The 12,500-nt window shown below is 58.3% G+C and overlaps 4 protein-coding genes across 4 annotated transcripts in view; 2 read left to right on the top strand and 2 right to left on the bottom strand.

The window, feature by feature from the left end:
• PTSG_09280 (uncharacterized protein) overlaps window positions 1-2,307 on the bottom strand; it is a 4,487-nt gene extending 2,180 nt beyond the window's left edge. The window contains exons 1-9 of the mRNA XM_004989480.1: window positions 2,244-2,307; window positions 1,968-2,038; window positions 1,676-1,790; window positions 1,269-1,368; window positions 1,013-1,084; window positions 725-837; window positions 536-625; window positions 319-406; window positions 105-192 (exon numbers count right to left, since the gene is read on the bottom strand). Coding sequence (XP_004989537.1) covers window positions 105-192; window positions 319-406; window positions 536-625; window positions 725-837; window positions 1,013-1,084; window positions 1,269-1,368; window positions 1,676-1,790; window positions 1,968-2,038; window positions 2,244-2,286 — 780 coding nt within the window. The 5' untranslated portion in view covers window positions 2,287-2,307. The remainder of the gene's footprint in view (window positions 1-104; window positions 193-318; window positions 407-535; window positions 626-724; window positions 838-1,012; window positions 1,085-1,268; window positions 1,369-1,675; window positions 1,791-1,967; window positions 2,039-2,243) is intronic.
• A 350-nt stretch (window positions 2,308-2,657) lies between these two features.
• PTSG_09279 (uncharacterized protein) lies at window positions 2,658-5,929 on the top strand. Its single transcript, XM_004989479.1, has one exon. The coding sequence runs from the start codon at window positions 2,762-2,764 to the stop codon at window positions 5,618-5,620; it is 2,859 nt and encodes a 952-aa protein (XP_004989536.1). The 5' UTR covers window positions 2,658-2,761; the 3' UTR covers window positions 5,621-5,929.
• Window positions 5,930-6,285: 356 nt separating this feature from the next.
• On the bottom strand, window positions 6,286-11,228 carry PTSG_09278 (TKL/DICTY4 protein kinase; the record flags this gene model as incomplete). Its single annotated transcript, XM_004989478.1, has 4 exons — window positions 11,005-11,228; window positions 7,334-10,668; window positions 6,635-7,080; window positions 6,286-6,392 (listed from the first exon to the last, which is right to left on the bottom strand). The coding sequence occupies exons 1-4, from the start codon at window positions 11,104-11,106 to the stop codon at window positions 6,286-6,288; spliced, it is 3,990 nt and encodes a 1,329-aa protein (XP_004989535.1). The 5' UTR covers window positions 11,107-11,228.
• Window positions 11,229-11,251: 23 nt separating this feature from the next.
• The window catches only part of PTSG_09277 (uncharacterized protein), a 3,154-nt gene continuing 1,905 nt past the window's right edge, over window positions 11,252-12,500 (top strand). The window contains exons 1-4 of the mRNA XM_004989477.1: window positions 11,252-11,338; window positions 11,625-11,714; window positions 11,866-11,916; window positions 12,130-12,266. Coding sequence (XP_004989534.1) covers window positions 11,288-11,338; window positions 11,625-11,714; window positions 11,866-11,916; window positions 12,130-12,266 — 329 coding nt within the window. The 5' untranslated portion in view covers window positions 11,252-11,287. The remainder of the gene's footprint in view (window positions 11,339-11,624; window positions 11,715-11,865; window positions 11,917-12,129; window positions 12,267-12,500) is intronic.

Here is a 12,500-nt window from a genome sequence, read left to right as displayed (position 1 = left end):
GAGTGTATGATGCCGAATACATAACGAAACAGGTATTGCCCGACACACACACATACACACACATACACACACATACACACACACATACACACACACCTACAAACCTGGAACGACTGGTCGATGAGATGCATGATGGCGTGCTCGTGCGGGCGCCCATCGGATGCTTTCGCCTGCTCAAACTCCTCCGTCATCCTAAGACGTGGAGGCGGCGGCGGCGGCGCAGTGGGCACGGGCAGCACGGACAGTCAGCGCAGGCACAAGCAAGGGCATCGAACACCAAGCACAACAGCACCGAACAGCACCATCACGACACGTCACCTGCTTGAGAATTCACGCAGTGTCTCCCCCTGCTCCTGTTCATCGTTGCTGTCAACCACCAGCAGCGAATCGAGCGCAGGCAGCAGTCCTGCAGGGCACAGCGGCGCGTACATGTACATGTGTGTGTGTGCATGTTGGTATGACACCAAAAACCAACAAAGAGCGCGCACAAGCAAGTGGTAGCACGCGACACGACCTGACAGCCCGTCACACCCACGTTTGTATGTTTGGCAGAGACGTTTGAGGCGAGCAATGCGATCTGTTGCGTCGCTGATGCGTTTGCGCTGCATCTCCGCCGCTTGCTCGTCTGCAGTCACGAACGGCGTGAGGTCGAGTGCACCCCAAACAGCAATGCAAGCACATGCACACACGTGTAGCAAGTCGATGCAAACATACACACACACACCTCCGTGCACGGCAGTGATGCAGGCGTTTCGGTATTCGCGCACGTGTGTCATGCGTGCGCTGGCCTCAATCTTCCGCAGCAGCGCCCGCCGCAGCCCAATCTCGTGCTCCTTCCTGCAGTGCATGATGTGTGCGTGTGTGTGTGAATGAGTAAGCGCGTAGTCAAGGTCTGTGTGTGTATGTGTGTGTGTGTGTGCTCGTGTGGAAACGAGTGAATTCGTGCTCGACGTGTGCCTGACGTGTGTGAGTCTCCAGCAGACAGGGTACAGCGGTGTTCAAAGCGACGCACGCGTTCATGCGCTGTTTGATGTGAGATATCTCGGCCTTGATGTTGTCCAGCCGTTGTAGCTTCTCAGCAAACCTGCAGCGCGCAGCACGGTGACAGCGATGGTCAACTGAACATCGGTATTTGCACGACACACATGCAGGCGCACGTTGGCACACGCACACACACACACACACACACACACACACACACACACACACACACACACACACACACACACACACACACACACACACACACGCACACACACACACGATACGTTTCTGATGAGAGGTTGATCCAGTTGGCTGCGCTCTCTTCTCCCGTCTTGGGAACGTGCATCATCTCGTGGGGGTCGCCCTTTACCTGTGTCGACACAGCTGCAGCCATCATTGAAAGCCAAGAAGGTGAGGCGCAGAACAAAAAGGGCCTTTGCTGGCCAGTGTGTCGAGAGGAGATGATGAAACCTCAGAGCGAGGACACCGACGGCGCACAGCGGCAACACCAAAACCACAGCTCACGCCACCCCAAAGCTACAAACGAACACACACACGCACACACACGCACACACACACACACACACACACACACACACACACACACACACGCACGCACGCACACACACACGCACACACAAACGAACACACACACACACGCACACACACACACACACACACACAAACGCACTTGGGCTGAGGACAACGGATGTGGTCATGGCAGCCATGCTGCGGGTAATCTCGCTCGACTGCCGCTGCAAGGCTGCAGACGCCCGCTTCACAACATGCCGATGCAGCGCATATTTCTGCAGACACACAGAAACGCAAATGCACACACAACAGGGATCAGCTGTGGGCTTGCGTCAACAGGAGCAGCATTCACGATGGAGTTTCAGCAACAGCAGCACTAACCAAACAACAATAGCAACAGCCTGTGGCCGGCGCACAGGTCCAACCAAGCAATCAAGCACATCCGTGATAACCTTGAGCGTGTCTGTCGCTGTTCTTGACAGGAACTGACGCTGTGCCCGTGCAGACCGCCGGAACGTGCCATCTGTGTTAAGGGGCAGGCAAAGGTCGTGTAAGGAAATGGACTCTCCTTCGAGTGCATTGGTGCTCTTCCCGCCCTCCTCTCATACGCACACGCCTCTCCTCCCATCACCTTGCCTCCCATCACACATCGCATTCATCTCGCTCAACATCATGTTGCTGCTCACTCGACAGTTTCTCTGTTCATCTTGCTTGCTTTGCTGGCTTACCGCGGCAACACTTCTCGCAGACGTGCGGTTGACTCATCATCATACGATGGTAAAGTAATGCACGTTTCCCACACAATGCAGAGCAACAGCTCCCGTATTTCATGCATCGAATTGTATAACAAAGCACCTTTGTTCCCTGGCCCCTCAAAACCAAACAAACTGAAAATTGCGGCAAGGCTTCCTCAATCCTCTGCAGGCCCCACACACGCCTCGCAAACAAAAGTCGCGCATCGTCCCAGCTGTCCTGTTGAGGACTTGCGTGCTCAGCACTCTCCTTCCAGCTTGCCGCCACTGTCAGACACTGCCTCACGCACCCACGCACGCAGGGACGCCAGCCCCCACCCTCCCTGCTTTTCCAGGCTTCTCCCTAGCCGCCAACGCACTCACGCACTCACCCACGCACTCACCCACGCACTCACCCACGCACTCACCCACGCACTCACCCACGCACTCACCCCTAAGCCCAACGCCGAGCCAGCCGCTTCCCTTCTTCCCTTCCCTCCAACAATCGCGTCAGGATGGAGGACGACAGTGAGCGGTCACTGCTTCACCTCGACCATGGTGGAGGTGTGTCCGTGGTGGACGAGGGAGGAAACGTTGATGAGGCCACGTACGCGCTGTTCAGCAACCCGGCGTTCGATGGCGAGCACCCGCCAACAACCAGCACGAAGGTGTCCTCGTCGTTCCATAGCCATACCTATGGTGCTGGCGCTTCGTTCTGGACCAAGCATCAGAAAGCACTGCTCATCGCAGCTGCCGTGGCCGTCGTTGTCATCTTGATTGCCGTGCCCGTGGCAGTGACCTCTGTCGGTGGCGGTGGCCGTAACAACGGTGCTGGAGGCTCCAAAAACAGCCAAGGTGGAAACAACAACAACAACAACAACAACAACAACCATAACAACAACGCCGACGATGACGATGACCCGAACCCTGTAACGCTGTTCCCAAATACAGTTCCGCAAGAACAATACCCGTCGCTCAACTGCAACGATTCAGAGTCCCGCGCAGCCGTGAGGAACTCCGGCGTGTCCGCGGTCATCGACGTCACCGAGTGCTGCTGCGAGGAGTTTTATGCGCTTGAGCGCGTGATTGGCTCCATCACCATGGCACAGGACACAACCCGGCTGCGCTTCGGGGCTGTGCAGTCCATTCGCGGCAACATCAACTCGTACAACAACGGCATTGTCCGCGGTAGGCTGCAGTCGGTCGTGTTCGAGGGCGTCCTGGTGATTGGTGGCGCAGTCAACCTCGCAAACAACGAAATCAGCACTATCGACTTTGGCAGCCTCACGGCCATCGGAGGCCACCTCGCCCTCAGAGGCAACGAGCTTACGCAAGTCAGCCTTGGTCAGCTCCAGTCTGTCGGCGGCGCCCTCGATATCAGCCGCATCACCACCCTCACCTCCATCGAAGCACCGGCCCTCACCAGCATCGGCCACGCGCTCACCCTCAGCTTCACCGTGCCCACCACCATTGACTTTGGCAACCTCGAGAGCGTCGGCGACGCTATCGACCTCAGCTTCATCCAGGCATCCGCAGCCGTCAACTTTGGCGCCCTCACCGCCATCCAGGGCACGCTCAATCTCGCCCACTCCCTCTTCACCACCATGGACTTTGGCAGCGTGCAGGCCATCCCAGGCGACTTCCGCGGCATGGCCACGCTCGAGTCCATCAACTTCAACGCCCTCAAGTCCATCGACGGCCACCTCGACCTGTCCCGCACCCAGCTCACCGCTCTCGCCCTGCCCAGCCTCGCAACCGTCAGTGGCATCATCTCTCTGCAGGCCACGTCCGTCACCGCCATCGACCTCCCCGCATTGCAGGAGGTTGGGCAGGACCTGAACCTCCGCGACACATTCATCACCACCCTGGACCTGCCCAGCCTCACCCGCATCGGCCGCCATCTTGAGGCCGGCACGTTCATGCCCTTCCAGCAGCCCGTCCTCGCCGCCGTTAACGCCGGGTCCCTCACCTTTGTAGGCGGCAACATCGTGCTCTTGAGCACGGCGCTCACCTCCATGGAGCTGTCCAGCCTGGCCCACCTCGGCGGGCGGTTTGAGCCATCGGGCCTGGGCTCCCTCACCGCGCTCGACCTGCGCTCCCTCACCGCCATCAGCAACCTGCAGCTCACCGGCACCCAGGTCACCTCCGTCAACATTGCCAGCCTCACCAACATCACGGGGAATCTGCAGGCGTTTGGCGTGACTGGCCTCACCACCATCGACGCCAGCGCCCTCGAGGTGGTGGGCGGAAACCTCGTCCTCTCCAACACGGGCCTAACCGGCGTTGCTTTCCCCAAGCTCGTCAGTGTTGGCGGTGACGTGCGGCTTGCCTCCACGCCCTCACTCACCTCCATCGCCTTCCCCGCTCTCGCTGCCGTGCACGGCGACGTGGACGTGCGCAGCACTGCCCTGACTAATCTCGATCTCCCCAGCGTGACGCGAATCGGCGGTACCCTCAGCGCCAGCAGCATCGACAGCCTTGTGTCCCTCAACATCGCGTCCGCCACACACATTGGCGGTGCCGTGTCCCTGCGCAGCACGGCGCTCTCCAGCCTCGACTTTGCCAACGTGGAGCGCGTGGGCGGAGTGCTGGACCTGTCGCGGGTCAGCACGCTCACGGCCATCGACTTTGGTGCGCTGACGTCGTTCGAGGGCGATCTGGACCTCCGTGACGCCACGGGCCTGACCAGCGTCAATCTTGCAAACCTGCGCACGGTGACAGGCGACCTCAACCTCCGCGGTGCGGGCAAGGTCACCGCTGTCGACTTTGGCGCAGTCACCGCCATTGGCGGCGACGTGACCATTCGCGACACGGCCGTCACCGAGATCAACTTCAAGAACGTGGCGCGCATCGGTGAAACCAGCGGTGACGACACGACTGGCGGTGAGATTGACTTGTCCAACAACCCGCACCTGACCACGGTCGACTTTGGCTCGGTGACTGCCATTCGCTCGCTCGCCATCGACGACACCGCTCTCGTGGGCGTCAACTTCCGCGGCGTCGCCGGCCGCATCGACACCTTCAGCATTACCGACTCTGCGCTCACCAGCATCAACTTTGGCAGCATCGCCGGCGTTGGCGTGCCGGGTGCCACGTTTGACAAAGACCTGCACCTGAGCAACAACGCCCTGACTAGCATCAACTTTGGCCAGCTCACCTTCATCGAGGGCACCCTCAACGTCGACAACAACAACCTGGAGAGCATTGACCTCAGCGGCATCGCCAACATCACGGGCAACCTTGATGTGCAGAACAACGCACTCACATCCCTCGACTGCCACGGCCTTCTTGCCACCGGCGACTGCGTCTGCGTGCGTGGCAACCCTGACACCCTCACTCTCAGCAACTGTGTCGACACTTGCCTCATTTGCTGAGAGGAAAAGACGGGAGTTGGGGTTGGATTGATTGGTTTGTGTGTGTTTTGTGTTTGTGTGTTTGTGTGTGTGTGTGTTTTTGTGTTTGTGTGTGTGTGTGTGTGTTTGTGTGTGTGTGTGTGTTTGTGTGTTGGTGTGTGTGCGCATGTGTGCTTGAATTGTTCGTCTGTCGGTTCGTTTGTTTGCTCTGTTCCTGGAGGACAACGTCCGGATCGAGTTCCCTATCTTTGACATCGTTACATTGCTGCCCCTTCGCGTCACTTGCCGTTCCCTCACCCTTCTCCACTGCTTCAATAAACAAAAGTGTTCATTTGTAACGGTACAATGATGCTCCTATTGGGACAGGCAGGGTCGATCACAAGCAAGGCATCAGTCAGCTAATCGCACAGGCGAAACATACACACACGCACGAGCTAGTAACATAACACAGGCAGGCAGAGTAACATGCAGGCACAGACACAGGCAGACAGATAGACGTACAGACACAGACAGACAGATAGACAGATAGACAGATAGACAGACCACGAGCTAGTAACATAACACAGGCAGGCAGAGTAACATGCAGGCACAGACACAGGCAGACAGATAGACAGATAGACAGATAGACAGACACACACACACACACACACACACACACACACACACACACAGATACAAACACAATGTCAGGCATTCAGGTGATGTGCCTCCAGCTCGGCAAATGTCGGCCGTCGCTGTGGATCTTCGTGGACACACTTGCTGGTGAGCGTCTGGAACCACTCCGGCACACCATCTGCTCAAGGATTGTATGCACATGTGCAGAAAGTTGGTCAGTGAATGTGCAAGCGCACGATGGCAAGGATGCACACACACACGCACACACACACACACACACACACACACACACACACACACGCGCACACTCACAGACACACAGACACACAGACACTCACACACAGACACACAGACACAGACACACACACACACAAACACAGACACACACACAGACACACACACACACACACACACACGCACCGTGATCTTCGAACCGAAGGCGTTTGCCTTCAAGCAGCAGCTCTGCGAGTGCGGGGAGCAGGGGTCCTCTGAAGTCACTGCCTTTCTCCTGCTCAATCAAGTCAGGCACACGTTGGGTCGCCACCTCCCACATCAGCACGCCAAAGCTGAACACGTCTGCTTTGGCGTTGTACTTGTCACCAACAATCGCCTCGGGTGCCATGTACAGCGGCGTGCCCACGCCAGCCGTCATCGTCAGGTTCATCTGCGTGGTCAGCCCGGCCTGGCGCGAGTACTGCAGATCACCAGCTTCGTCTGAGCTGGAAAGGAGACCAGCTCGCTGTGCTTCGTTGCCTGCATGCACACTTCCACCGCGGCCACGCGTCAGGCATTGGCGAATGGACCCAAAGTCGGTAATCTTGGCGCGCAGCTTTGAGTTTACCAGCACATTGCCACTCTTCAGGTCTCTGCGGATGTGGTGTTGATGAGAGGGGTGAGGCTAGGATGGGCGATCTGCAAGAGGCACGTGCCTGCACCCAAACACACAGGCACATGCATGTACACTCACTCACTCACACACACACGCGCACACACCCAACCACCCACATACGCCAACGCACAAACACACACACACACACACACACACACACACACACACACACACACACACACACACACACACACACACACACACACACACCACTCTCCCCTTACACGCACCTGTGTACTTGATCCAGGCTGTGGATAAAGGCCATGCCACTGGCAATGTCGCGGAGCAAACGTGTCTTCAGCGCCCACACCCAATCAGCACCATCCCTGCTGGCTCTGAGAACCACATCATGATTGTCATCACCAGCATGTTGTTCCATCTCCCTCAGCACCCCCTCCAAGTCCTTCCCCAACAGGTCCTTGAGTGACCCCAGAGCAACAAACTCCAGCACCAGGAACGGGCTGCCGTTGGGATCTGTGCCCGCGCCAAAGAACCGCACCACGTGCGGGTGCCGTGTCCGCTGCAGAAACTCCACCTCCTTCTCAAACTCAAGCACCGTGCTCTCGTCAAATGCCATGACGGCTTGCTGCAACACCTTCACCGCCACTGTGACTGTGTCCCACTCCGCCTTGAACACCACGCCAAACGCACCCGCAGCCACACGCTCAACCAGTCTCAGCTCATCGTACTCAATCTCCCACGCCTTCTTCAGCGCCATCACCTCTTCATCTCGTTCCACTAGCAGCTGCTCCTGCAGGTCGATGCGCTTGGTCAGGCCACGGTAGCGGCGTGACAACCACGCCATGAGCAAGCCAAGGGCAAGGCCGCCAATGACAGAACCAGCAGCGATGCCCGCAACATCTGGGTTGTCCACCACGCACCGCCCACCCGATGTCATCTTGTATCCGCGCGCACACGTGCAGTGGAAGGAGTAGACAATCTCGTTTGACACAATGGCGGTGTCTGTACGGCGCCGCAGCTCTTGGTTGGAGACAGCAATGGCGCAGTCGACGGGCGACGACTGCAGCTGCAGGATGGGCGGGGTCGGCCGCGAGCGGATGGTGAAGAAGTTGGCCGTGATGAACAGCAGGTCCGACAGCGCAATGTCGTTGCTCACCACCCGGTTCACCTCCTGTGGGCTGTCGAGCCACGCATTGCCGGAGAGGTCGAGGATGTCGACGTTGTCCAGGCACGTGCCCATAGCAGACAGGGCGTACTGCAAGTCAACAAACACCGGGTCCAGGTTGCGGGCAAACAGGATGCGCCGTCCCCAGCGCGTGCACAGCGCCGCATTCAGTTGCACGCGCGTGTTGCTGATGTCCAGGATGTCGACAAACGGCACCGTGATGGACGTGAGCTGCGTGCAATCGGACACATTGAGCTCCTTGAGTGTCGTGGGGATGTTGACGGAGCGCAGGTGCCCGTTGCCCTGCAGCTGAACGGTGTCAAACCGCTTGTCGGAGCACAGCTCAATGGATGCGTGGTTGACACGCGGGAGCCGCAGCACATCCACGTCGTCTGCCAGCACGTGGCACAGCAGCGAGACTGGCAGCGTGGTCTCGTCGGCGCCGGGCCAGCCAACGCCGAGCTCGTGCAGCTGAAGCGACGGCAGCTGTTGCAGCACACCGAGCACGCTGCTCAGGTCCACGTTGGTGGCGCTCAGGGCGTGGAGGGCCGGGGACACACTCACGGCAGCAGCGTCCAGCATGGCAGTGCTGTGGACGTGACCAGCGGCGCTCACATCCAGCGTGCCAATGCGCTGCAGGCTCAGCAGCGGGGTGAGGTCCAGGCGCTTGATGTGGTGGCCCTGCATGCGCAGCTCCCCAAGCTCCGGCACCATCTTCGTGTTTGGGACGTGCTGTACCGGGTTGCGGCTGAGGATGAGGCTGCGCAGTGACGGGAGCGGGGTGGGAATGTGCAGCTGTGTCAACCGGTTTCCCTCCAGGTCGAGCGCAACCAGCGCGGACAGCGCCGAGCCGTCAAAGAGGCCGTCCACAGCGCGCAGCGCGTTGTTGGCGAAGTTAATGCGCACCATGTGCGGGCTGTTGGGGAACAGGCGGGGCGGGATGGTCTGCAGCCCGTTGTTGCTGCAGATAACGAAGCGGAGCTCGCTGCACGTGTCGAAGAGCGAGGGGGGCAGGTACTTGATTCGGTTGTGGTCGAGCGAGAGGCGTGTGAGGGCCGTCTGCTCCCTGAACAGCTGTGGTGGCAGGGATGTCAGGCGATTGCTGAACAGCTGCACCTCGTCCAGCAGCGACAGGCCAGAGAAGATGGTCTCGGGCAGGGACGTGAGCAGGTTGTGTGCAAGGTCGAGGTCGGTGAGGCGGGTGGCGGCAGCGAAGATGCCGGTGGGCAGGCTGGTGATGAGGGTGCTGCTGAGGACAAGGAGACGGATGGATGTGAGGCTGCCAAACACGTCCGGGTCCAGCTCGCGCATTGGATTGTGCTGGAGCTTGAGCACGGTGAGCCGCATGAGGGGATGCAGCAGGCCTTCGGGGACGGCCGTGATGTCGTTGTCACTCAGCACCAGCTCCGTCAGCGCTGTTGCTTCCGCAAATGCACCGCGATCGATGCGGGATATGAGGTTACCGTCCATAAACAGGTTGCTGAGGGCCGTCAGGCCGGCAAAGGCATCCTTGCTCACGTGTCGAATGCGGTTGTCGTACATGTCCAGGACCTGCAGGGACGTGAAGTTGGCGAGGGATGGGATGGTGGCCAGGGAGGTGTTATGGATGTCAAGCCGGCGGATCTGCCCCGCCTGCGGGAAGTTGTGCGTGTCCACGGCCTGGAGCATGGCGGTGCGTTGGAGGCGGACACCCCGCAGGCTCAGGAACCGATGCAGCGTACTCAGGCGGAAGGTGTCAAACTGCAGGCCCTCCAAGATGAAGAAGAAACATGCGTCCCAGTTGCCGTTGTCCAGCACCCACTGCAGCTGCGGCTCGTGCACCGTGCCCCTGAGGATGAGCGTGGCGATGTTGGCGGAGATCCTGAGCAGCGGGAAGTTGTCGATGGTGCCGTTGATCTGCTCGCTGCCATCAAACGTGATGGTCAGGGTGATGTTATCGGTACCAGCGGCACACGTGTCGCTGAGGATGCTGGCCAGTGTGCACGCTCCTGATTGTGACGGTGTGCTCGCACGTCGCTCACGACTACGAGTCTGCAGCCGCAAGAGCTCGCGGCGTTGCTGGTGTTCCTGTGCATGTGCCAGCTGTGGATTGATTATGGTCTCAGATTCGGCTGTGGCGTTGGGCGACGGTGTTGGATTACGGGTTGTCTGCTCCTTGGTGGTGTGCTCCTTGGTGGTGTGCGTCACGGTGGTGTGCGTCACGGCGTTGCGTGTTGCGGTTGCTGGACACCCAAACGCGCGCATCATGTCCTGGATGGATGACAGGTCAATTAAGACTGCTGGACGATTTGCGTGCACGGAGCGCGCCGTGGCATTGCTGTCTGCTGTCCGTGGCTGCTGCTGCTGCTGCTGCGTGGACGTGGTGAATGGCACGCCATGGCGCGTCAAGGTCGTTTCGAGCTGCGCCAGCGTCGTGTCCACGTGCCCACACAGAGGCAGCTGTTGTAGTTGTGGGGTGAGTGGAGGGACGGGTGTGGATGTGGGGTGAGTGGAGGGATGGGAGTGGATACAAGCACGTGTGAGCACTCGTGTCCAGCGCATTGGGAAAAGCGCGCAGGCAGACAAAATGCACAAAGTCGCACGTAGGTTTAAACAACCAGTCCATTTCCACACACACACACACACACACACACACACACACACACACACACACACACACACACACACACACACACACACACGCACACACACACGCACACACACACACACACACACACACACACACACACACACACACACACACACACACACACACACACACACACACACACACACCTTCTCATCGGCTGCCGCTTGTGCTGTTTCGCTGCAGGCAATGACGGTGGCAAAGGCGAAAGCGAAGAGGTAGATCGCCGACCACAGCAGCGGCCGCCCCATTCTTCTCTCCTTCACTGTGTCCTCTCGCAAAACAAAGGAGGACAAGGAGGAGTTGAGGTGGTGCTGTGGTGGGGGTGCTGTGACGACTTTGCGTCACCGCCAGCTGTTGGTTTGGCTGTGCGATTTGCGGAGAAATGGTGAAAGTTTTCAATCTATTTTCGCCACACAAACACCGCCAGAGATGGACCTCCTCCATGAACGCAACCAGTGCGGGCAGACGCTGCTGCGGCTGGTGCGTACATGTGCGCGAGTGTGTGTGTGTGGGTGTGTGTTGAGGGGGGGGGGGGTTGGGGAGTGCACGATCGTGCATACATGTCTGTGCAAGTGTGTGCGTGTGTGTGTGTGTGTGTGCCTGTCTGTACATGTGTGTGTGTGTGTGTGTGTGTCATCTTGGCCGCATGAGTGCTTTCGCTTCAGCCACTGCTGTTGTTGACATGTCGCTCATGTCTGTGGTTTGGTGTTTGTGTTTTGTTCGTGTGTCATGCATGGCCCATCACATCCTCGTGTTGTCGGTTCAGACAAGCCGTGGCAATGCCATCATCGCGGAGCTGCTGCGTCTTGCAGAAGCCATCCCCGATGTGTTCTACCTCAGGGATCGCGACGACCAGGTGTGTGTCTGTGTGTTCCAGTTTGTTTGTGTTCTTGTGTATGGTGTGTGTGTGTGCTTGCATATGTTGACTTGTGTGCATGGGTGTCGCAGCCATTTCAGCCATTTCACTTCTCACCAACAAGCGTGCCCACTATCCACTTTGGTTTTAGGTCAAGTATCAACACATTGTGCTGGACTTTTCCTACTTCAACAGCATCGAGGTGAGCCTGTCTGTGCTCGTTGCATGTGCACCACTTGAAGCGTACGCATGTGTGCATGTGTGCGTGTGTGTGTGCGTGCGTGTGTGTGTGTGTGTGTGTGTGGTGTGTGTGTGTGTGTGTGTGTGTGTGTGTGTGTGTGTGTGTGTGTGTCTATCCCGATGCGTGATTGCAATTGCGCGCTCATTTGCGCATCTGTGTGTATGTGTGTTGCAGTTGTTCGACCACCGCATCGACTCATCGCCGGAGATGCAAGATCTGGACGAGGACTTCAAGGAGACGCACTACCACCTGCTGTCGCGTTTCTACCTCGCATTCGACTCTGTCTATCGCTACATCACAGACTTTGTCAAGTGCGTTCGTTAGAGGCGAGGATCGGCGCATTCGTGTGGAGAAGGGGGAAGAAGGAAGACAGTGGGAGAGCGGGAAAGACAAAGCTGATAATCACGTGGGCATGGCATGCGCGTGTGTAGTTGTCTGTTCTGTTTTGTGGACAGGTTGAATGTGAATACTGAACCCTAACCCCCCCCCCCCCAACACACACACACATACACACACACACACACACACACACACACACACACACC

Source organism: Salpingoeca rosetta, assembly GCF_000188695.1.
Source record: "Salpingoeca rosetta unplaced genomic scaffold supercont1.29, whole genome shotgun sequence".
Lineage (NCBI taxonomy): Eukaryota > Choanoflagellata > Craspedida > Salpingoecidae > Salpingoeca > Salpingoeca rosetta.
This window is presented reverse-complemented; position numbering and strand designations above follow the sequence as displayed.

Bases quoted from the DNA above. Each gene is read 5' to 3' on its own strand.
- PTSG_09279 (XM_004989479.1), top strand. From the start codon at position 2,762: ATGGAGGACGACAGTGAGCGGTCACTGCTTCACCTCGACCATGGTGGA.